General features: G+C 41.5%; 1 protein-coding gene and 2 non-coding genes across 3 annotated transcripts in view; all 3 read right to left on the bottom strand.

Moving 5' to 3' along the window:
* Window positions 1-25,702, bottom strand: part of LOC140291556 (NLR family CARD domain-containing protein 3-like) — a 157,380-nt gene that overhangs the window by 91,995 nt on the left and 39,683 nt on the right. The window contains exons 5-10 of the mRNA XM_072379424.1: window positions 14,248-14,297; window positions 13,025-13,118; window positions 9,981-10,070; window positions 9,399-9,477; window positions 9,029-9,236; window positions 7,080-8,862 (exon numbers count right to left, since the gene is read on the bottom strand). Coding sequence (XP_072235525.1) covers window positions 7,080-8,862; window positions 9,029-9,236; window positions 9,399-9,477; window positions 9,981-10,070; window positions 13,025-13,118; window positions 14,248-14,297 — 2,304 coding nt within the window. The remainder of the gene's footprint in view (window positions 1-7,079; window positions 8,863-9,028; window positions 9,237-9,398; window positions 9,478-9,980; window positions 10,071-13,024; window positions 13,119-14,247; window positions 14,298-25,702) is intronic.
* On the bottom strand, window positions 23,163-23,281 carry LOC140303775 (5S ribosomal RNA). The gene has a single exon (XR_011915208.1). It is a non-coding gene; the product is annotated as a 5S ribosomal RNA (ribosomal RNA).
* LOC140277422 (5S ribosomal RNA) lies at window positions 25,549-25,667 on the bottom strand. Its single transcript, XR_011909089.1, has one exon. It is a non-coding gene; the product is annotated as a 5S ribosomal RNA (ribosomal RNA).

The raw sequence follows: 25,702 nt of genomic DNA, 5'->3' as shown, positions 1-25,702 counted from the left end.
ATTATGGACTCATGCAGAGATGCTTTCATTATTTGATTTATCTCAGAAAAAGGAGGAAAGAAAAGAAAGTGAAGAAAGAGAAGAACGATGGATGGAAGGAAATCTGTCTGAGCTCATTCTGAAGTTTAAAAGCACCAAATGTCTTCTGCAGTCAGATTATGGAGATGAAGTTTCTGTCTCTGAATTCAACTCTTCAAGTTTGGAAGAATTTTCACTTTGATTTTTCACTCATTTCTGAATCCAAATATGAGCTTTAAGAATTCTAATGAAATCACTTCAGTTTCTGACATCATGGTCTCTCCTGATGGTCACATTGTTTCTGCTGACTCCTCCTCTCAGTATGTTTCAGGGCAGCCAAACATCCAGATCCTTTCTCAGACCCATTGGTCCATCTGAATGCTGCACAGCCAGCCAGGGGAAGACATTCATCTAGAAAAGTTAGACTAGAAACACTCCCCTCATTCCACCCTCCACACTGAACATTAACGGCTCAGAATAAGATCAGAGGAGAATCTATAGTCATTGGAAGTATATTAACTACCAGGTGTTGTGGTTTTATTGATCATAATCACTCATTTATTTCAGCCTGATCACTTTTCAGGAATCTGAAACAGACTGAAAAGCCTCCAGCCTCTTCCTCTCCTTCCCCCAGTGTCCCTCTCTTCCTGTTTCTCTGGAATTCCTTGGATAGTGTTTATTGGATTGTCCCACACGTTTTTTTTTTCTTTTTCTTCACCCCATCTCTGGCTGGGATGAAGAAGAAACAACAAAGAAAAATGCAAATCAGGTCAGAACGGTACCGACATGCAGCATGAGACATGGCGGGAAAGGGAGAAAATACGACTTGTACAACTAAAGAAAGAAAATGCAGCTACAACAAAGACTGGAAAAACATCTACCCCTGGGTGAAACCAGTGCAAGGCGAATCTGGTTAAGATTTGTGTGAAGTTTGCTTGAGTAATTTTTCCGTTCCACGTGGAGGTGAATACGACGTAAAACAACACATACAATGCCAGACTCACAAAAAGCACTATAATTGAAAGAACAATTGTAGTCCTGACTGTCTATTGTGTTCAATTGTACACAGTCAGGTGTGTTAACTTCAGATGCGATGTAAAATAGTATGAAAGATAAGGTGACCAGACGTCCGCGATGTCAAAGCTGTCCCCGAAAATGTCCCCTATTTTGACACCGAGCGGGGGAAAATGCGCGCAGACTCAAAGTAACACCAGTTATTACGGTCGCCATTGAACGCATCACCAGAGAAGACGTCATGACGTACAGACGCAGCGGCGTCAACAACAGCAATCTGGAGGTGGCAAAAAGGAAAGAAAAGGAGACCAGCGGCCGCGATAAATGGTATGTTGTGTATTAACTTATTTATTTTGTGTGAACTGGCGGTAGACTTGGCTGTGAGTGCATGTGTGTGTGTGTGTGAAGTGATGTAACATTGAAGTAAGTATGATTGTTTACTCTGCTCTTATTCTACCCAGGCTCCTGAGGTGGAGGTGGATGAATGAGGAGATAACTGTAATGTCACCTAATTTTTTGATTGCCACCTTTTGTGTAATAAAAGATGGTTAAGAAACATGGAAAAGTACTTGTACCTGTTTTTTTTTATTTCATAATGATGATGATATTTGATGATTTTTCACCACTGCAATGAAAATGTCCCCGATTTTCATTTCAGAAATCTGGTCAGCTTAATGACAGCTCCATGCTGACTATGTTTTCGTACGTGAGAGAACTTGAGAAAGTTGCATTAAAATAAGATATATTTGTTAAGTTTTTATTTGCAGTCTGTTATGTGCTACTGAATCAACCAGATGGCTAAGGATAATAATGTACAAGCTAAGGGGTAGAATAGAGGTTTATTTTTAAAATTTATTTTAGGCCACCTCAGTGCACTGGTATCCCACATTGTCCCACACAAACATAGTTTTTTTTAACGGGTGGTGTATGGACCCAATTGCAGTACAAAGGAGTCAGAAGACAGTGGTAAAAAGTTCAAGGCTTTACTGAAACTCTGGAAGACAGACAAACGGTTTAGAAACCGGCAAACAGGAATCAGGAGAGGAGAGGCAAAGTTCTTGGTCAGGGACAGAAGGCTGGGTCGAATTACCAGGAGGCAGACGAAGCGGGGAATCAGGGACAGGCGAGGTCGGTACCAGTAAAGCTGGCAGGAGAACGCTGGAAAGACTTGCATGGCAAAGAACAATCTGGCAAAGGATAGAGTGTGGAGCTGGTGACTATATGCTGGGCTGATTGCATGTGATGAGAGGCAGCTGTGTGCACAGGTGAGTGGAGTTAACTGATGAGGTGTGTGTGGCTGACAGGCTGAGTGGGGCAGAAGCAGGATCAATGGAAAATTACTGATGGTTGGATGACTAAACTGTGACAGTTTTTGTCCCACATCTGGTGAATTGGAATTTGGTCACCGTAACACTGTGAAAAGTCGTCCAGAGCCACGGCAGGATAAGTAACAGAGAATATATGATCAGAGTCATTTCAAACATCCTGAACATTCAAATGCTTCTCATTTCCTGTGCTGGTCATTAGAGACTGAGTGATTTTAGTGTCTCTGACACAGGTGATGGAGCAGTGATCACTAACATGACAAACTCCAGAGGCAGGGATCTGTGTGCTCTGTCAGTAAGTCTGATATCAAGTCATGTGGCGCTCAGAGGATTGTTGAAGTTTGCTCTGGTGGCTTTATCTCTAAGCTGAAACACATCCAGTTCCACACACTGTTCTTTGAATGTGTTGGAGCTGTCAGAGAGCCGGTCCAGCTGAAGATCCCCCATGTGGGCGTATGGAGGGAGGGACACAGGTCTAATCCACATGTTCATATTTCCAGATGTACGGTGAACATGGTTTTATAAATCTTTGTGCTAAGCTAGGCTAACATGGCCTGGACCCATCTCTGTATCTGATCCAGGGTCAGAGGACCAACAGACACTTCTCACTGTTGTTCCTGCAGATGTTCTCCTTGTAGACCTCCTCCACAAATATCTGCTGTTTCTGTTCAACCAGTGTTTCTGCTGTGAGCAAAGGAAAAAGGCTCCTACATGTGGGATTGTTCATGTAACACTCAGCAGGAAGCAAAAACACAGGGCTGAGTGCAGGACAGAGAACATGTTTCCAGCTCTTCCTCCTCTATCAGACATTGTGTGTGGCTGCAGCAGGCCTCTCCATACCTGAGTTTGTGTGGATCCTTCAGTGCAGCCGTCAGCAGCTTCACTCCTGAGTCTCCTGGATGGTTGTAGCTCAGGTCCAGCTCTCTCAGATGGGAGGGGTTGGAGGTCACAGCTAAGGCCAGAGAAGCACAGCCTTCCTCTGTGATCAGACAGCCTGACAGGCTGCAGACACACAAAACAACACAGAAACTCTGAGAGAACTGCTCTGAAACTGAAGCTGAATGTCAACAAATGTTCAGAGAAACTGGAACTGTCTCACATTACTGACTTTGTGTCTTCATAAATCTGAGTCAGAATCAAACTACACACGTGGATGAACCTGGTCATTTTAGCCACAAATACATGCAGACACTCCCCTACTTAGTCCTTTTCAGATAAAGCGAGAGCAGCAGGAAAGAAGAAGCTGATTTAACAAATGTGAAACTGAGACGCTCATCAGTGAAGCAGAGAAAATTAAATCTGTTTTATTTGCTGATCTTAGTTCTGGAATCAACAACAGAAGAAAAGCTGCTGGATGGAAAAAAGAAACAGAAGAATCAACTCTGTAAAGTCTGAGAAAAGGACCCTGCAAAGGTAAAAAAGAAATGGTGGCATTAAAAACGAGTCAACACTCGTCAGGTGGCAGAAGGACAGTATCGGGGCGATGGGTTGAGGACCGGTGTTGTTCCAAAAAGTGATGGTCCACCAGAAACTGGTCTGATTCTGTGGGAGCGTGTGCAGGCTGTTTCCAATGTTCTGGCTGTGTATTTCTTATCCTTAATGTTTACAACTTATACTGAAACTGAATTGTACTGTGTTGAATGTAACAGATTGAATGTACATGAAATTAAACATTGTTAATGGTAGTTCTCTTTCAGTTGATTCACTCGGTACAACACATGTAGGATGGGATGTCACGCCCTGGCGTGTTCTGGCAGAAGACACCTCGAATCACGCCCTCATGCAGTGATAATGTGTGATGGGCCCCACCCACACTGTATTTACAGTCATCATTCCAGTCATTCCTCAGTTCTTACGCTTTTCACTTCACTAAGAACTCCTCTGTTGATCTCAGGCTCCCTAGTTTCTGCTAGTTAGCCTTGTTCCCCCAGAACATTAGATTAAACACTCTTGTTGGTGTGGGTCACTGCTGCCTGCTGGTTTGCGTGCCTGGCTGCAGAACTCTTGGAACTCTTACCTCAGGTTATTCCATCCGACCACAGCTCCATGGTGATGGAGCTCTCAAGTTTCTACGCCCCTCCTTTTGAAACTGCGTTTCATTCTTACATTGTCCGCACACAGAATGTGCCTTTATGTGACCAGCTGTTTGTATGTTTTGTCAATCCAGCCAGGAGCAAAGCTCTGTCTCGGCAGACACTGTCTCATTGGATTGTAGAAGCTATTTCTCTAACTTACAGCAGCAGGGGTCTCCCTCCACCTCATGGTGTCAGAGCTCATTCAACCCGGGGGCGTGGCAGCGTCATGGGCCCTGTTTAGAGGAGTTTCTGTGGGTGATGCCTGTGCTGCAGCCAGTTGGTCATCACCACACACTTTTCTTCAGTTATACTGCTTGGATGCGACAGGCCCTTCGGTGGGTCACTCTGTTCTTTCTGTTGGGTCTGAACTGGTGGTCGGTGGTGGTTCTGACCCAGGTTTAACGGCTGCTTTGTGGGGCATGTATATATGTCCCATACTATATGTGTTGTACCGAGTGAATCGACTGAAAGGGAACGTAATGTCATGCATATAAGGTAAGTTAGAAGGAACGAGGTACAACACTTGTTGACAACTTGTTTGCCCCACCCATCAGTTGGGCTCAGGAGGACAACTCACTCAAATAACTTTATATGAATCTTCACATTATTTATTGGATGAAAACGCAGCCCAAAAGGAAACTGACCAAATGACCCAAAAAAGTCTTTCCAGGTTCAGGTTGTGGGCCAGGTATCAGGTTCAGGTAAGTTCCTGTGATGTCAGAGGCCTAAAGCTTCTGTAACAATCATACAAAGACCATCCACAGGTGTTCTGTTAGCTGTTCATAAAAACAGTTTGATGAATCCTGACCTGAGTGTTTCCAGTCTGCAGTTTGGATTCTTCAGTCCAGCAGACACCTGCTTCACCCCTGAATCCTGCAGGTCGTTGTTACTCAGGTCCAGTTCTGTCAGACTGGAGGACTGGGAGCTGAGAGCTGAGGACAGAGCTGCACATCCTTCATCTGAAAGGTTACAGACACTCAGTCTGAAGAGACAATTACAGAGAAAAAGAACAGTTGGGATCAGAATCAATCACCTCTAACGCTGAATGTGGACAGAAAGACCACTTATAGAGAACATCAGGTTTATAAGCCTGTGATCATGTCCGTGCTGTGCTTTTTTATGCTCAAAGACACATCATGAGTGAAACAAGGAGTCCACATGGTGGCTGAGTCTTTCCACCTTGGAACTGCAGCTTATCAGAGACAGTCTCAGAATCTGATTCAAACAGCAGAGGGTTTCATGGGGAACAAACCTTAGGAACTAATGCCATCAGATTGATGGTGGGGCTGACTTCAGAGCTGCCAACCAGGAACAAAGTCTAACATTTATCAGCACATCATTCCCTTTGTGATAATGCAATCATCTCAGTGATGTAATCTCATAATGTCATTATTTCACAGTTTTCTGAGAGGAGAGACAGGTGAAGTGGAGATACAGGTACTGGAGCTGACAGCAGCTCATGTTATTGTCGGGACAATAACAGCTTCACAAATGTGTTCATCTGTCTAAATACTTTGAACATGATGACAACATCTGGTTATGATTTTACAGGTTCTGATAATACAAGCTGATCCATCATTTCTTCAACTCACTCACTTATTTTATCTCAGACCTCTTGACATATATCTATAATGCAAAACTTCAGTGGGGATCAGCATGATGCAGTGCTCTTGGTGGATCACAGAAGCAGCTTGGATCCTCTGACTTGGATCAAACAGCCTGTAGATGGTTCCATAATGTTTCTCTGATAGATCTCAGTGTGAATTGTTGGGTGACTGTAAACTGAGCTCCTCTCAGGTCCTGTCCTGTTCACCATGTATATAACTGACAGAGTTTCACACTGAGCTGATGGTCATGTCCATCTTTATGCTGATGACACAGTCCTCTGTTATAGAGCTCAAACTATAAGCATGGACACTGAAAAACTGCAGTTTCAACTGCTTTTTTAAATGTTGTTAAATGTTGAACTTGTTTCAGATGCAGATAATCCTGTTTTCTACAACTGTGACTGTGGATGGAACTTTTACTGACTTTATAAATAAATGTTGTTGCTAATATTTGGACAGATGAAGGTCTCACTGTTAAAACTCATGAATCAGATTTAAGTGACATGTGTAAAACTGAGTTTTTGTACAGAAATGAGGCAGTTTTTCTACATTGTGTGGACACAGAGTGGAGGAGGAAATGTTGATCTATTTGCATCCATCAGTCTCTACTCTGACACTCTGGATGCCATCTATCACTCTGCAGTTAGATCTGTGACAGGTTAACCTTCAGCTTCATCACTGCACTGTAATGAAGCAGAGGAGTAGGTGTTGTTCAGCCTATCATCTTTGCCTCCAAAGTAATTGTATCAGTTCTGATAACTGCAGTAAAACAGACGAACAACCTGACTCACAGTTCAGTTTTGGATACTCTCAACAGTCAAAACTGAAATCAGCTGAATATAACATATTTATATTTATTATAACATATTTATCCTGTTATCTGATGAAAACAAGGTTTTTTTTTTCCATTCTGCTGCAAAATGACCCGTTTTTATTTCAGAATGAGTGGAAGGACAGGGTTTTAAGAAGGTTTCACAAAGTCCACAAACGTCACCTGGCTTCCACTCTACTGAAAGTGGTTAAACCGGGTCTGTACTTACAGAGCTTTGTTGGACGCTTTGAACACTGGCAGCAGCCTCAGAAGAGCCTCATCTGAAGCAGAGTATTTCTTCAGGTCAAACACATCCAGATCTTTTCCTGATGACAGTAAGATGAAGACCAGAGCTGACCACTGAGCAGGAGACAGTTTATCTGTGGAGAGACTTCCTGAACTCAGGGACTGTTGGATCTCTTCCACTAGAGAACGATCATTCAGTTCATTCAGACAGTGGAACAGATTGATGCTTCTCTCTGCAGACAGACTCTCACTGATCTTCTCCTTGATGTAATTAACTGTTTCCTGATTGGTCTGTGAGCTACTTCCTGTCTGTGTCAGCAGGCCTCGTAGCAGACTCTGATTGGTCTGCAGTGAAAGACCCAGGAGGAAGCGGAGGAACAGGTCCAGGTGTCCATTTGGACTCTGTAAGGCCTTGTTCACAGCACTCTGGTAGAAGAGAGTCTCTTTTAGTGATTTAGACTCCTGAGACTTTGATTGTTCTTCCATCAGGTTGACTCCAGAGTTGATGAAGGTCAGATGGACATGAAGAGCAGCCAGAAACTCCTGAACACTCAGATGGATGAAGCAGAACACCTTCTCCTGGTACAGCCCTCTCTCCTCTATAAAGATCTGTGTGAACACTCCTGAGTACACTGAGGCTGCTGAGATATCGATGCCACACTCTGTCAGGTCTGATTCATAGAAGATCAGGTTTCCTTTCTGCAGCTGCTCAAAAGCCAGTTTTCCCAGAGACTCAATCATCTTCCTGCTCTCTGGACTCCAGTGTGGATCTGTCTCAGCTCCTCCATCATACTTGACCTTCTTCACTTTGGCCTGAACCACCAGGAAGTGGATGTACATCTCAGTCAGGGTCTTGGGCAGCTCTCCTCCCTCTCTAGTTTTCAACACATCCTCCAGAACTGTAGCAGTGATCCAGCAGAAGACTGGGATGTGGCACATGATGTGGAGGGTTCGTGATGTCTGGATGTGGGAGATGATCCTGCTGGCCTGCTCCTCATCTCTGAATCTCTTCCTGAAGTACTCCTCCTTCTGTGGGTCAGTGAACCCTCTGACCTCTGTCACCATGCCAACACAGTCAGGAGGGATCTGATTGGCTGCTGCAGGTCGTGTGGTTATCCAGAGGCGAGCAGAGGGAAGCAGTTTCCCCCTGATGAGGTTTGTCAGCAGCACATCCACTGAGGTGGACTCTGTAACATCAGTCAGGGGCTCCTTGTTGTGGAAGTCCAGAGGAAGTCGACACTCATCCAGACCGTCAAAGATGAACACAACCTGGAACTCTTCAAAGCTGCAGATTCCTGCTTCTTTGGTTTCAGTAAAGAAGTGATGAACAAGTTCCACCAAGCTGAACTTTTTCTCTTTCAGCACATTCAGCTCTCTGAAAGTGAATGGAAACATGAACTGGATGTCCTGGTTGGCTTTGCCTTCAGCCCAGTCCAGAGTGAACTTCTGTGTTAAGACTGTTTTCCCAATGCCAGCCACTCCCTTTGTCATCACTGTTCTGATTGGTTTATCTCTTCCAGGTGGGAGTTTAAAGATGTCTTCTTGTCTGATGGTTGTTTCTGCTCTGTATGCTTTCCTGGATGCTGTTTCAATCTGTCTGACCTCATGTTCATCATTGACCTCTCCAGTCCCTCCCTCTGTGATGTAGAGCTCTGTGTAGATCTGATTCAGAGGGGTTGGGTTTCCTGCTTTAGGAATCCCCTCAAACACACACTGGAACTTCATCTTCAGAGCAGATTTAAGGTGGCAAACTGGGTCAAAAAGTTCTAAATGAACACGACAAATAAGAACAGTCAATACAATACACAGAAAATCTTCAAACTTTTAATTTATCTGAGAATGAGTATTTGAACATGTGTTGTTCACTGTGTTGAGACATCAGTAAATGTGTCATTTATCCAGCAGGTTAAATCTTTAGAGAAATCCTCTTACTGCTCTGCAGACGGTCAGCCAGCTCCTCCTGCTTCATTCTCCTCAGGAAGTGAACTGTGATCTTCACTAAAGCCTCTCTGCTGCTCCTCTGCTCTTCATCCTCATCCTCCCTCTGACTCTCTAAGCATTCTGGGTAAACTGGACTCAGAACCTTCTGGATCTTCTTCAGCTCCTCCTTCACAAAAGTGACCATGTTGTCCTCCAGCAGCTGGAACAGAATACTTTATGAATGAGCCAATCAGACTGAAATCATGGAGCCAAACATCAGATCCATGTTGGACACACTGACAATCCACTGGTCTACAAAGTGCAGCATGGAGATGACTGTGAACAGAATAGATGGAAAAGTAGTTGTTGTACATGTACAGACCATAAATATGGAGTCCAGCTGTGTTTGATGCTGCTGGGCAGACTGACCACTGGGAACCTCTGAGCTCTGCTGGTCCACTCTGTGGAGGAATCATGAAGAATGAGCTCACATTCTGTCTGTCCAAGGAATTTTTTGCAGGCTGTACAAGAAAATGTTCTGTTGTCAGCTGTACTGAGCTGCATACATCTTGCCAGATGTATTAAAGAGCTTGTGGACAAACTCTATATTTAAGGGACATATAGCAAACACTTTTAATTAGACCACTTTACCAACCAGGGCAATTTCAAAAATGAGAAATAAATGTAGGACAACCAGCATGTTTTATTTACTGTTGGGAGCACCAGTACTGGAACTCTTTATTGACACATTTTATGGATTCTTTTAATTTTTCCCTCCAAGGTATCAAAATGGAACCGATTAGTGAGTTTAGTTTAGTTTTGTGACCCTGAACGGGAACAAATGTGTTCCACATAACAGGGTCAGTGACTGATTGTAGAAGACAGTGCAAAGGGCATTTTAGAAAAGTCACAAATGAATTTGTGAAACACTTTTTTTTAAACATGGTTTTAAAAAGAAACTTACCTTTGTTTGACACGTTTGCGTTTACGTTTACTGGATATATGACGTTTGCTTTCAAGCACACGGTGGGGCTCAGGATTTTCCAGCTTCCTCCTGATAAAAAACAAGTGTCAGGAACATTTAAACATTAATAACTGATCAGATATGTGCAGCACTTCTGTTGTAAAAAGCTGAAAATGTTCACTGTTTGCAAGCCACAGCCACCAGGCTCTATTGGGAACAAATACTACTTCAGAGGGGACAGTAGTAGAGGGGACTGGTGTTGATTATTGAGGTTTTCTGCTGATGTGTGACAGTAACACAAACCATCAGATGTAGATGGAAACTTTCTACAAAAACTCTGACTGTGGAGTTAAAAACTCACACAAACACACTTCGGACTTCCAACACGACGTTTGAGCCAAAGCACAAAGGACACTCAGAAACACCTCCTCTAGCATCCTTCTTTCCTCTTTGACTGCTGTGTTTGTGGAAAACATCCAACACACACCGCTTCACATATGAACATAGAAATGGATGTGAAACAGAGCTGAGCTCACATTAAACACATGCTGGAATGAAAACTGTTCAAACTGACTCTGCCACATTTCACTCTGTTACAGTGGCAGCTGGCCCCTTAGGGGGTGCTGGGGCCCTGCCCCACCTGGTGTTGATTGGAAAAAATATTTTTTGTATTTTTTTTGCATTGTTTTCCTGTTTCCCTTTAATATTATTATTATTCCATATGTTTTTTGGATGTTAACAACTCCTGCATACTTTCACTGATTTCTACAATCAAGAGTGTTATCAAAAAGTTCAGCTCCTTCAGGAATTTCTGCGATATATTTTGGTGTCTCTAACTTTTATACTTTTTAAACTATTCAGCTTTTATTCAAATTTTCCAGTCATTGAAATAAGAGCACAACTCTTCAAAAACTTATTCCTCTTTCCAACTTAACTACTTCTGCATACTTTCAGCTAGAGACACCATTCAAACTTTAAACGGGTCACAAGACATTCAGCTATTACCAAATGGTTCAGCTTTTTCAAATATTAAGAAATTTTGAAATATGACAGTTTCAAAAACATGAACAAATTTCAACTCTTTCTCCAGTTTACAACGTCTTCTTCTTCTTCCAACGTACTCCTGCATACTTTCACCAATTTCAACTATTGTGGACTCAAAACTTTCAGCTCTTTCAGGAGATTCCAGTTTTGACTTTTGGTGTTTCTAACTTTTATACGTTTTTAAATATTTAACATTTTATTCAAATTTAAGGCAAATTTTAGGAAAATTGAAATCTTTCTCCTCTTTTCAACCTAACTACTTCTACATACTTTCAGCTAGAGACACCTTTCAAATTTTAAATGTGTCACAAGACATTCGGCTATTACCACATGGTTCAGCTATTTCAAATATTAAGCCAATTTTGAAAAATAACAGTTTGAAAAACAAACATTTTACCCCTTCTTGATTTTTATGAATGACGAGCCAACAGAGTGACTCATTGATCCTTTAAAGCTTTTTCTGATATTCATAATGTTTCTGGCTTTGTTTGTTGTTTTTGTTGTGCACTGTAGCTCTGCTGGAGCACCCTCAAATTTCGTTGTGCCACCCCGTTCAATGACAATAAAGACTATTCTATTCTATTCAAACAAATTCCTTTAAGTTTCATACAGTTCAACTCAGAGAAACAAATCATACCTTAAAATGTAGGACAAGCTGTTCTCTTTCAGCCAATGTAACTACTAAAGAGATCACATTGACAGAACTTCATCTATGAGCCTTGAAGCGAGAGAAACCTTTCAAATTCTCTCACTAACTCCAATGGAAAGTTTGGTATGACACCAGAGACAGGTTCAACTGTTTTCAACTCGCTGCCATTTAAAAATCTTTCACTCAATTGAAATAAAAACTACATTACCTACATTTTCTGTAGTTTTCTGCCTTCATCCAGTTCCAGCTCCTTTCAAAAATTCCTTTCACAGCAGTACCTTCCGACTTGCCAATCCTTTTTATATTTTTTCTCGCTTTTCTGTAGTTTTCTGCCTTCATCCAGCTCCAAGTACATTAAAAAATACCTTTCAGACCTTTTGAAACTTCAACAAATGATATTCTACTAAATTTTCAAATTGTTCTAATTGTTTTTCTTCTTTCTGAATTTTTTCACTTTTTGTTTTGCATTTTCTTTTCTTTTCTGCAGTTGTCTGCATTCATCCAGGTCCAGCTCCTTGAAAAATAACCTTTTAGACCTTTTGAATCTTCAGGTCTGTTATTACTTAGATTATTATTAGTGTTGTTGTTAGTGTTGGTCAGCTCAGACTCATGGGAGATGTGCTTGTTTCCTGCCATTTCCATAGTGATAACGGCGCGCCAGAGAAATTTCTGTTATACTTTTTTCAGCGTGAGAAATACCAGGTGTGGCGTGTGAGCATGAGAACTTGTTAAAATGCGTGTGTCTCGTGAGACGTGAGAGCCCTGATTTTTAACATTAATCCATACAGTCCTGCAGTACTGGTTGCTGTTGCAATGGTCGCTTCAGTAAACACCATTGTGGTGTGGTCTATGGGCGTGATGTCATCAATGATCAACTGCGCATGCGGGTCACTTCAGGAACGTGAGCTGTTCAAACAGCCAAACAAAAAAATTGGATTTTAGCAGTAAATCGGAATTGTGCATTGAGACCTGCAGTGTGAATGTAGCCAAAGTGAAAGATAAATGTTACAAACAGAGTTTTTGTTGGAGCTGGTTCAAGACGTGACTGGCTCACTCACTCATTCACTGTTGATTTTTATAGATTCAGCTGAAATCATACCCTTGTTGTGAATTTATCCCTTGATTGTACTGTAAAGTATTTGATAGCATAAAGTCTAATATAGCTGTTAATTGTTACCTTTTCTGTGAAACTGCAAACTGTCAAATTAAATTGTTATTGTGGAACTGTTCATTTTCAACCAATAATTTTCAAACTTAGATTAGGCAGGGAAATCTGTTGGCACATAAGCCCCACCAAGATTTCTTTTCACTAGCCGCCACTGCTCTGTTACAATATTTACACTCAGCTCACCTCTTAAAAGATGGATGTTGGTCTGATTTGAAGTCAATGGGATGACCAATTGACCGGTCACTCTTCATGGACACACAGCTGGTTCCAGGTTCAGGTCTGAGTCTCTGATGGATCCTGAGAGAAAAACACTTGTTTTCTTCAAACTAAAGTATTCAGTGATAGTGTTTGAGTCTGCAGTGAGACGGCCTGTCAGAGTCAGTGTGGCTGCTGTGGAACAATGTTACAGCTCCCCCTTGTGGCAGCTCTGTCACCCTGCAGGCAGACGTCAGCAGGTGTGTGAAACTGGAAGCTGGATGTAATTTTACCTGAGAGAAAACAGGAAGACTGAAGCTCTGAGCTTTCAGTATGGTTCTCTGACTCAGTCTTTACTGTGTGATCAGATTCATTCTGCTCTTTCAGAGACAAACTACAGCTGCACCACACTGGAAAACACTGACTTTGGAATATTTGATTTTTCTGGAATATAAAGTGTCAGATTAAAAAATTAGATCTTTTCACCAGATAACATGAGCAGATTTATTAGGAGAGAATTAATAACATATCAGTTACTAACATTACTGGGTTGATTTGGTCATTCTGTTCTTGTTTCTTCAGAAGGTCGTTTTAAACTGACGTCATTAAACACAACATGTGAGAACGTAATATTTCTACATCAGCCGCCCTGTTCACTACATAATCGGCTCCTGTGAAAAAGCCACATCAGTGGACAGATATTCAGAAATATACTCCCTTTGTTTTAATAAAGAGCTGCAGGACTGAACTAAAATACTGTAGTGACCCACAATAAGGAATTTAGGAGAGACATTCACCAGAGGGCTTATACCTTTAAGAGCAAGAGTTTATGGGATATGCCGGTTCCGGATTCTATATAGTTTACATGTTGCCTAGCAAATAGGAGAGTTTCTTGTGTTTGTTGTTCTGAGATATATAATTTGTGGAGAGTAAACGGCCTCGACTCACCTCCGTCTCCTGTCTCATCAATATTATTTACGTCTCCACAATATCACATTACACACATGATGCAGCTAATTATAAAGAACTGATCCAAGTCTCAAGTAATTCAGCTGAAAACTGGTTATCATCTGAAACATGATGCAGCCTCCACTGAATACTGACAGATACTTACTGTTGGGCTGATGGAACTTCATGTTGGAAATTAATCAACCGATCAGGTGACTGGTTGCTCTGAGAGGATACACAGCTTGGTTCTGGTTCAGGTTCAGGTTCAGGTTCAGGTTCAGGTTCAGGTTCAGGTTCAGGTTCAGGTTGGTTCCTGTGAATAAAGGTGGTTTGGTGATGTGAGTGCTGAGCTCTGACATGGAGAAGAGTCATGGACAGTTAGAGATGGTCATCTCACCTCTGAGCTTTGCTCTGGCTCTCATGTTCCCCACACAGAGTGGTTTTAGTGTCCTCACACTGATCCATGCTGCTGAATTCACATCAGCTCACACACACTTTCTACCTTCATCTGCAGAGGAAACACAAATCATTCATCTGCACATCAACTCAAATCCTCCTCTCCATCATTTGGGCTGTAAAAAGATCAGCTGCTGTACCTCCATCAGTCCACTAGATGGAGGCATGGAGCTACCACCCAGCACACTCATGATGATGAAGGACCATTACGTACATTTACTGACATGAAACAGGAGGGAGATCCACTGATTTAACGTCTGAACCAGAAACTGACTAATATGCTGTTAATAACAGAACCTTCTACCCTGGGAAGGTTCCATCTTTGTCTGTAGGTTCCAGTTTATGTATAAAAGTACAAATAAAATGTCTCTGATAAAAACTTTTAGTTGAATTCAACAAACAAAAAGAAACAAAGATGAAGGATTATTACTCACATATAAAGGAAAGGAAAAATCTGAATAAAACATCACAAACTGAGCCATAAAGTAGACAGAACATCTGAATCTACTTCATTTCATCATTAGACAATATTAGTGGATTATATGTTCCATCAGAGCTGCACACAGCTTCATAACTGACTACAGTCAGACACATTTAACTGACATTCATGTTATTTTATTCTGAAAGGTGACACAGGAAGCAGCAGGAAGCTGCTGGGTCTGACTGTAATTGAGGAGCTGACGGTTTCATTCTATGAAGATCAGTTCTTCATGTAGAAAACAAACATCATCAGCTGATCATCGTGTTGTTTGATTCCAGTTCATCAATGATCTGATAATCATGCAGATTTGTCTTAAAACTCAAAAGTGATCAAAGTTTGTTCTGAAATAAGAAGTGAACATGTTCCCCAAACATTACAGAGCAGAAACAAACAGCTTACAGGTTACAGGCTTTATCTTGGAATAAATCTAAAATTTAATGCCAGAAAAAAGGTAAGAAAATAATTTCCTGGTGCAGGAGCTACTGATACTGCAGCCTCTCTGTGAGCTGTTGCCCTTCAGGCAGATTTCATGTAAATGTTCTTGTGTCAAAACTGAAGGTAACTTAGTGGCCAATATAGATACATCCCAGGTCCCCAAAGAACGATGAAACAGTTTGATCAGAAGGTGAACACAATGATATTTCATTGAGAAAATACTCAAATTTCATATTTTTGGATTTTCGGTCATAACATCAGTGAGTCCTTTAAAACAGATGTCTGTGTTTTCTTTAACTCCACATTGTTCTCAGACTGAGTCAGAGGAGGAGGAGTCTGACAGCTTCTGATGCTTCATCTCCTCTTTCAAACCCTCCATCTTATTGTCTCAGATTACAGACATGTTTCCCTTCACAGTCTTACAGTCATGTCAATTGAAAAAGACGAGCTTCAGCCTCTGAGTCACAGCAGAGTGATAGAGCCATGTGCCAGCCTTCAAAAACAGACGGCATTCTTTGCTTTCATCCACCAAGTAACTCACAATTGGAGCCATTTTTATCTTGTTAATGCTGTAAATATGCTGTTACTGTGCAAACCTGTGATAGTTGTTGTACTGTATTAAAGAAACAGATTGTTCAGAGCTGAAGAAGAAGAAGAATCTCCGCTCGACAGACTGAGACGCAGGTGAGCTGCTTCCTGGAACCAGTCAGAGCAGAGTCCAGCTGTGATGGAGGCAGGACTGATAAAACCTGTCTGACCAGTGGAGTTCATGTTAAAACACACCTCCAAGTTCCTGAATAACAAACTCTGATCTGAAAATTTATTCTGCCGTTCTCACTGAATGAGCAGTGAGTTTCTATGATTTATTTTGTGAATAAAACAAATAAATCACATTATGTTTCTAATCAATAACAATGTAAATGATAATCATGCAGATTTTTCTACAAACACAACAGTGATCAAACTGGAGCTGAAATAAGAAGTGAACATGTTCCCCAAACATTACAGAGCAGAAACAAACAGGAAAGTTACTGAAGACAAAGTTCAGACTCACAGTTTGTTCAAACCAAGTGTTGAAGAAGACGAGGCTCCACAGACTGAGACACAGGTGAGCTGCTGCTGGAATTAGTCAGAGCTCCACCCCTGATGGGGGCAGGACAGGTAGGAGGGAGGAGCAGCAACAGGATCTGATTTCATCTTTATCTCTGAGTTTAACAGCAGCTTGTAACCTTGTTGTAACATTTCTGATTCGTTTTAAAATGCATGAACAGTTTCATCAGTCTTACTCTCACTCCTGACTCCTATCAGCTGTCAGGTTTGATGCATCCTGGGAGTGGAAATGAGTCGTCAGGTGCTCTGAAAGTTCTTTTTGTCTGGATTGTCAGGGCAGACTTTATGTCCCTACAATGTATTCAAAGTGGTTCATATCAGCAGGTCTGGGCCACATCTGGTGGACTTATAGCTGAATTTAGGTCAAAGGAAGCTGCAGATGAGCAATTATTTGCTCGTTCTGTAAGTGACTCCCAGATGCAGTAAACATTTATTTCATTATGTATCGTACTGCAGGAAGACTGTACCTGCCTTTTTAGTTTTAAACTAAACTAAATGTTGTTTAGAGTAGAGATTTATGGGAAGAAAGTAGAGGCTGGAAGCAGGAACTGGAATCTGACTGATATCTGATGGTTTACAAGTCAAAGTCCAGAGAAGAACAGAAGTTGTTCAGACCTGAAACTTTGCTTGGCCAAAGTTACAGGAGTGAATGGCAGCAGCAGTTGGGTCCAGAGTTTCTCACAAAGACAGAAAAGATCTAAAAGATCTAAAAGCTGATGTTGGAGGCTGATCTCCAGCAGAAGGTAACTGGAGATGGAGGCCAACCACTGCACACCAGGAACCAGTTCTGTGATTAAACCCTAACAAGGGGAGACCAAAGTATGGTTCACACGACCTCATCAACACTCATCACAGATGATTTTATCTTTAATTATGAATTCTTTGTCCCCCTTCAGGGGAATAAAGGCTGGAGTGGACATTTACACATCTGTCATGTTTGGATCATTAGCTCCAAACAATGCTCAGGTTATGCAGCTCCTTTTTAAAAGCTGCCTTTGGTCTTCATCAATGTTGACTTTTTATGTACCAAAATGTTTAATATGTATCTGTTTTAATTTGATCTTTAACAGATCCTCAGAAACATGAATGCCTACATGTTTCAGGATCCTTCAAAGTTTTCCTCAAGCTGTTATCTGACAGCAGCTCTGAGAGTTTATCACCTGTATGGCACACACAGGCCAGGAAGATGTTACAGGAATGTTCATTTCAGTCAGAGGACAGGGACACGTGAGAATCAGCGCTCACAGGAGATGCGTGTTAATCACTAAAAGTTGTGATTGTGACAGTAAAACAAATCTGAGGTTGGTCTCCAGCAAAGTTAGTGAAAAATATTGTTTCAGAGCTCAGCCCCGTGTTTATGTGCAGGATTTAACTCTAATTTACTCACTGTTAACACTTCAACTGCTTTACTTTATACATTGAGCACTTAAATGACTTTTCTATCTTCTTGTTAGTTTTTACTCATTTCAGTGTGTTATGTGGTGTGAGAAGGATGTGTTCAGATGAAGGTGCTTTTATGAGTCATTCTTTTCAGTTATCACAGACAACACCAGTGTTTATTTTCACAACATCCAGTCAGACTGCGTGAAGAAGGCGTGACAGTAGAGGTGAGAAACAACAGAAAGATTAACATTTAAATCAGCTGATGGTAAGAGAATCAAGGAGGTTGTTTACAGACAATATATCTGTGGGTGAACATCCAGCTTCTGTTTTCCAGGCAAGAAAGTTTCTGACCACCAGAACTTTGTTTTCAAGTCAATGCTGTTGTGTTTTGCAAGTTCATTCAAGTGTGTGATTCACATCTAGGACTACATGCCTGAATGCCCTTCAGTAGCCCTGCCAACCATCCTATCCACACAAGGGAAAAGTAACTCTCTTTTCAATGCGTGAGTTGTTTTTATTTCAGTGTGTGAAACCTGCAGTTTCCTCCAGCACAAAATCTGATACCCACAGATACTGTGGGTGTGACACAGGGCTTTGGTTCTCTCATGCAGCTCTGTGGCAAATGCATCAGTGCGTTTGCCCTTAAGTGTGTCACACACTGCTTGTTTGCAGATCAAAGCTTCTGCCAGGTCTACAGTCTCTTTCTGAAGGAGGTTGCGGAGTCCTTCGGTTACAGACAGAAGTGACTGAAACATCAGAAGTGCATTGACTGCTGAGAACTTATGGAGCTTTTCTCTGAGACCAACAGCTCCAATGGCAGAAAGGCACTCTCCAAAAGACAATGTCTCAGGAACTGTAGATTGTGGCTGTTTCTGCTTGAACTAAGCTGCCAACAGCAGATATTATAGTCAAACATTAAAAATAGCTTCTATTAACTTCAGACAGAGAAAATAACCTGCGTCACAAAAAGATGGAAGTTTAGTTTCACTTTCAGCTTGAGTAAAACTAAACTCTGAAATATACATCCAACAAAGAGTTTAAGAGCAATTAAAAACCAGTGTTTACTTAAAGCTTTATATAAATTTATAAAAATAATTCTATCAAAATAATACCAAGAAAACTGAGCTTTTCTTGATAAGTTCAGGAAACTTTAGTGATATTAAGTAACTTCCCTCAAACACATCGATCAACATGTCTTCTACTGAAGTTACTAAGATAAAGTCTAATATTATATTTAAAGTAACCTTTATTCAACCAGGAAGTCTCACTGAGATCAGAGAGCTAATGCAAGAGTCCAGATCATCATCTGATCTGAGGAATCTTATATCTCTGTGATTTTAAACTGGATGAAGAAGGAATTACTGAAGATAATCTACACTGTCAACACATTTGCCAAGAATCCTTCTTCCAGCCGACAGCTTCAAACAGTTAAACACAGTGATGGGTGAGAACTAACTTCCTGCTCTGAATCTGCTCTGTGAGCAGAGTTCACTTTCATCCATGTCATTAGTTTCTGACTCTTCTTGTCACAGACGCCACGCTCAGTCTCTTCTTCTCTGTCTAGTTATTTTGTTGTGACGTCTGTCACCGGCCGATGGAAACACCACCCATTACTGTCCCATCCATGTAGGCTGAAAGCAGTCCTAATGTTGGGAAGGCTCACAGTGATGGATAAGAATAAGTCGCTGATAATCACCAGAAAATATATCAAAACCACGGTTTAAACTGGGATTTGTACTGTGCAGGAGCTCTGTAGTTTTAGTGCTGCTACAGATGCAACAGATGTGTGCACAGAGACTAAAAACATCTGTCATCATGTGACAAACTGTGAACACATCAAGGTGACATCTCTCAGGTCTGCACAGCAATCAGAGTCATCCTGGATCCAGCTGTCTGTGTAAAACTGATACTGATAAAATGTTAGAAGTCTCCTGTGTGTCTGTATCAGCTCCAGCAGCGGTGCTGTAATGGTGATGATGGGATGAGACATGAATACCACAGTTTTTCATATTTACAGTTAACTGGAGTTGATTTATCTATTGTCAGGAACCAAAATAAAACTAAATTGTAAAAAGCTCAGGCTGAAATTATGACTTCTGTGTTGTTCGGGTCGGTTTCGTCCCAGTTACAAAAATAAGATTAGAAAGCAATAATTAGAGCCACAGATGACATCATCAGGGCACTGTCAGCCAACACACTGACAGCCAGCTCCTCTCCTCATCATGTGAGCTTTAGGGGATTCTCAGTTTGCCTTGTTATCCAGTTTACCTGCACAGAAACAGAACAAGCAAAGACGGGCATGTCCACACATGTGAGCTGAGTTCAGTGTGGAGTTGGTGACCTGCAGAGTGCACATCTCCAATGTGCAGCATGCCAAAAGGAAAAGAAGATTCTCAGTGAGAGAAGTTCTGCATCATATTTCTGGTGAAAATGAGGGAGAGGACACAGAGCAGCATGGAGATACGGATGAGCAGGTTTCTGAGGAGGAAGACAAAGTGGAATATCATCCAGAAGACACTCATCTGATGAGGAGGTCACCGGTGCTGAAGCTGCTCCTGCTGAAAGACTCAAGTCCAAAAATGGTAAGATGTGTTGGAGCTCAGTACCTCATGATGTACATGATGGCAGGGCAGCTGCTGCAGATGTCCTCAAAATGACTCCTGGAATCACAGGGTTTGCTGTGACCAGAATCAGTGACATCAACACATGTTTTGAGCCATTTATGCCATTAAAAAGAGTCAAACCTTGAAGGAACAAAAGTCCATGGCAACATGTGGAAAGACACTGATGAGGAACACCTGGATGCTTCTTCTTTTTGCTGGAGTGCACAGATCCTGCAATGAGGCCACTGATCGTCTCTGGGACGCATCGACAGGCAGAAATATTTTCGAGCAATAATGTCACTTCAGACCTTTCAAATGATATCAAGAGAACAACAGAGACACCAGAGAAAGATCTGACCAGCCTGCTCTCATCAGGGCTGTCTGGGACAGATGGGTGCAGCTGATTCCACTGTCTAATGTCTTGTTTAATGTCCAATTGTTTTCTCCTCATACATTTTTTTGAACGGGGAAACATCTGAAAAACCTTTTAAATCATTATGTTGAGAATTCCAAAGTTTGACTCCAGCAGCTGAGATACACATTTGTTTTAAATTGGTTAAATTGGTTGTCCCAGTAGAGGGCCTGTGTAGAAATCCCTCCGTTAGCTCTCCTATAGCCGCAAGTAGCTACATAACAGCACCTATGAACTAATAGAGCTATAGTACACGTTCGTTCATTAATTTTTCTTAAAGTATTGGTGAAATTAAGACAGATAATGTCTTATTTAGAGGCTGCATCGTCCCATTAACTCCATTATATGGATATACGCTGATCGCGAGTTTTCTAAATAGCTCCCGAAGGACGCCGACTTTCGCCAAACTGTTCTGTGAGTAGATGAAACGTATTTCATGCCAGAAATAAGGTCCAGGTTTAAAAATACCAGAGTTCCCCATTAAAGCAACTCCTCTCACACCAAAGCTATTTAACTCTGAAAGTTATATTGAATGATCAATAGTGTGAAAAGCTTTCTTCAGCTCAATGAATGGTTCATATGGTAAACTTCTTTCTGTCTGTTGCAGTTGGGATTTCTTCTGTCACCTTCATTATTGCTGCAGCTGTAGACCTATTTGAACCAAACCCATATTGACTCTCATTCAATAAGCTGTTGTTTTCAATAAAACTATCTATTTTCTGAACAAACTGTGAAAGTATTGATATCGGTTAAAGCTGTTAAAGCTATGTCTGTCTGATGTCTTTAGTTGAAACATGTGATCACCTCATGACACATCAGGAAGTTGATCAGCTTCAGCTGCTGCTGATTTGTTGGCAGACGCCTCAGTTTCTCTTTGGCTCTCAGTTTGCTGGTTCCTGGATTTCCTGGATCTGTTGACATGTCCCAGGTACTTGTTGTGTTTGATCCTCATACATTTAACTTTGTCCTGAGAAAGGATGAGTTCCAAAAAGGGAAACAGGGACTGCTTTTGCATTTGACACAGCCTATATCATGCCAATGTTCATTTGGGGCTGCAGTTTTTGCTTTAGTTTCAGACTTGTTATTAGGCTGGAATGTTGAGGAGTTTCTGTGACAGATAGGCTCCAGTCCCCCTGAAACCATGAATTAAAGAAAGTGGAAGGATGGAAAGTTTTGGGGACATTTATTCATTCATTCCACTTCAGCATTTCTGTTTCAGGGAAGATTCCAACTTTAATGACATTTTTTTTGTTTATCAGATTTAATGTGAAGTTATCCTGAAGAAAATTAATATGACCACTTACAAAACAATAATGGACTTTTAAATCAGTTTTTCAAAGAGGTAAGTTATGGTTGAAATTTCTTATGGGTTTGATTTAGATTCAGTTTGACGGTCAGTTCACCCCCAGACAGTGCAACTTACCCCCTGACCCGGATCAGCTTAGCCCTAACCTGGGGCAAACAGGAAGCCTTTAGCTTATAATTCACTTATAAAAGCTGATTATGAACTTCTTTCAATTTGATTAGTGTTGATTTTGAGTCAGGTGACAGTGGTGTAGATCCTTTACAAGCACTGATGCCACACTGAGAAATATTCAACTCCCAGTAAAAGTTCTGCATCTAAAACCTCACTCAGGCAAAAGAATCAAAGTGTCATCAGCAACATTTACTAACACTTCCACCAGTAAAAGTATTTATTCTGCAGAGCAGCTCTCAGTGTTTGCTGTTAGATATAAAGTTGCCTGTTTGACAGTTTAAAGTGGCTGCACGTGCACTTTTTCTATCTGGCCTCAGTAAATCTCTGTAATTTATTCATTTGTGTTTGGAAAACATTAGAAACTTTATTTCTGAGCCCACATCAGTGGGTTCTGGTTGTTAACACGTAGATGAGGAGACAGTTCAGTGTGTGAGGATAAAAGCAGAGGAGAACCTGGGACACCTGAGCAGATCTGGGATCAGCACCTTGGATATCAGCAGGGATTCTTAGGAAGGAAGGAAATGGGATGAATCTGCAGACTGCAGGAAGATCTGTTAACAGTCTGCAGACTAACGTGAGACAATAATATCTGTGTGTGTTTGGTATCCAGAAGAATTGAGACAGATGAAGTCACTGTGAGCTGAGCAGTGCTGGAAGATGATATGACAGAGTGACCTAAATGAGTTTTATGTGTGCGCTCATTTCCAGTCTTTGACAAAGATTGAAAAGTGAATTTATTTGACCGATTTCCTTCCTGATGTGAAGTATGTCATGAAGCTGTCCGTGTTGAGTGAGCAGCAGCGCCTCCTGCAGGTGTAAAAAGCTTACAGCACCTGGTATTCCCAGGCGGTCTCCCATCCAAGTACTAACCAGGCCCGACCCTGCTTAGCTTCCGAGATCGGACGAGATCGGGCGTGTTCAGGGTGGTATGGCCGTAAGCGAGAGAATTAGTGACAAATCAGCTTTTTATAGATGCGGAAACAACATCTATCACTGTGTTCTGACTTCTAGAATATAATGTAACTGTTTAAAAATGAGCAATTTGTGATGATTTCATCTAACTAAGCAGCCTCGGTCTCTCTGTGTGACGCTGAACACAAAACTACACACAGGGAACAGAAGAGGTCGACAGACACAAAGTTATCTGAGAGTCTCACTTTCAGCTGCAGAGAACCAACACGAGAGATTAGAACATGTGTAGGATCAGCATCAGCCTCTCAAGCCAATTAGGTGAAAAACTAAAAGAAACATATGGTTCAAGCAGCTATATAATAGAAATTTGTTACGGTGACTTTTGCTTACGGCCACACCACCCTGAACATCCCGATCTCGAAAGCTAAGCAGGGGGCCTGGTTAGTATTTGGATGGGAGACCGCCTGGGAATACCAGGTGCTGTAAGCTTTTTCTCTACAACCTGCAGGGGGCGCTGACACACTTCACATCCACAATCAAATCAATTCACCAGAAAGCTTCTTTTTTTAAACAAATTCTCCAGAAACTGGAAGTGATCAATGCTGGATCATCTCTGGAATCACACAGTCTTAAAGTGGAGCTTCTTCTTCTTATGTTTCTATGCAGCTGAACACTCACATCATGATGATGACTGACGTGTGTAGAAATCCTGCTCTTCAGCACATTTAATTTCTCATCCAACGAGGTTTAAAGTTCCCATTTTTCAGCTTTGATGCTGCTTCCACATCTCTTATTGTCTTTAATGCAGCTTCAGCTGTTATTTGATGTCTTTTGTTGAAACATGTGATCACCTCATGACACATCAGGAAGTTGATCAGCTTCAGCTGCTGCTGATTTGTTGGCAGACGCCTCAGTTTCTCTTTGGCTCTCAGTTTGCTGGTTCCTGGATTTCCTGGATCTGTTGACATGTCCCAGGTACTTGTTGTGTTTGATCCTCATACATTTAACTTTGTCCTTAGAAAGGATGAGTTCCAAAAAGGGAAACAGGGACTGCTTTTGCATTTGACACAGCCTATATCATGCCAATGTTCATTTGGGGCTGCAGTTTTTGCTTTAGTTTCAGACTTGTTATTAGACTGGAATGTTGAGGAGTTTCTGTGACAGATAGGCTCCAGTCCCCCTGAAACCATGATTTAAAGAAAGTGGAAGGATGGAAAGTTTTGGGGACATTTATTCATTCATTCCACTTCAGCATTTCTGTTTCAGGGAAGATTCCAACTTTAATGACATTTTTTTTTATCAGATTTAATGTGAAGTTATCCTGAAGAAAATTAATGTGACCACTTACAAAACAATAATGGACTTTTAAATCAGTTTTTCAAAGAGGTAAGTTATGGTTGAAATTTCTTATGGCTTTGATTTAGATTCAGTTTGATGGTCAGTTCACCCCCAGACGGTGCAACTTAACCCCTGACCCGGATCAGCTTAGCCCTAACCTGGGGCAAACAGGAAGCCTTGCGCTTATAATTCACTTATAAAAGGTGACAGTGGTGTAGATCCTTTACAAGCACTGATGCCACACTGAGAAATATTCAACTCCCAGTAAAAGTTCTGCATCTAAAACCTCACTCAGGTAAAAGAATCAAAGTGTCATCAGCAACATTTACTAACACTTCCACCAGTAAAAGTATTTATTCTGCAGAGCAGCTCTCAGTGTTTGCTGTTAGATATAAAGTTGCCTGTTTGACAGTTTAAAGTGGCTGCACGTGCACTTTTTCTATCTGGCCTCAGCAAATCTCTGTAATTTATTCATTTGTGTTTGGAAAACATTGGAAACTTTATTTCTGAGCCCACATCAGTGGGTTCTGGTTGTTAACACATAGATGAGGAGACAGTTCAGTGTGTGAGGATAAAAGCAGAGGAGAACCTGGGACATCTGAGCAGATCTGGGATCAGCACCTTGGATATCAGCAGGGATTCTTAGGAAGGAAGGAAATGGGATGAATCTGCAGACTGCAGGAAGATCTGTTAACAGTCTGCAGACTAATGTGAGACAATAATATTTGTGTGTGTTTGGTATCCAGAAGAATTGAGACAGATGAAGTCACTGTGAGCTGAGCAGTGCTGGAAGATGATATGACAGAGTGACCTAAATGAGGTTTGTGTGTGCGCTCATTTCCAGTCTTTGACAAAGATTGAAAAGTGAATTTATTTGAGTGATTTCCTTCCTGATGTGAAGTATGTCATGAAGCTGTCCGTGTTGAGTGAGCAGCAGCGCCTCCTGCAGGTGTAAAAAGCTTACAGCACCTGGTATTCCCAGGCGGTCTCCCATCCAAGTACTAACAAGGCCCGACCCTGCTTAGCTTCCGAGATCAGACGAGATCGGGCGTGTTCAGGGTGGTATGGCCGTAAGCGAGAGAATCAGTCACAAATCAGCTTTTTATAGATG

The sequence above is a fragment of the Leuresthes tenuis genome, unplaced genomic scaffold (assembly GCF_036924035.1).
Source record: "Leuresthes tenuis unplaced genomic scaffold, fLeuTen1.0.hap1 SCAF_1, whole genome shotgun sequence".
NCBI classification, from domain to species: Eukaryota; Metazoa; Chordata; class Actinopteri; order Atheriniformes; family Atherinopsidae; genus Leuresthes; species Leuresthes tenuis.
This window is presented reverse-complemented; position numbering and strand designations above follow the sequence as displayed.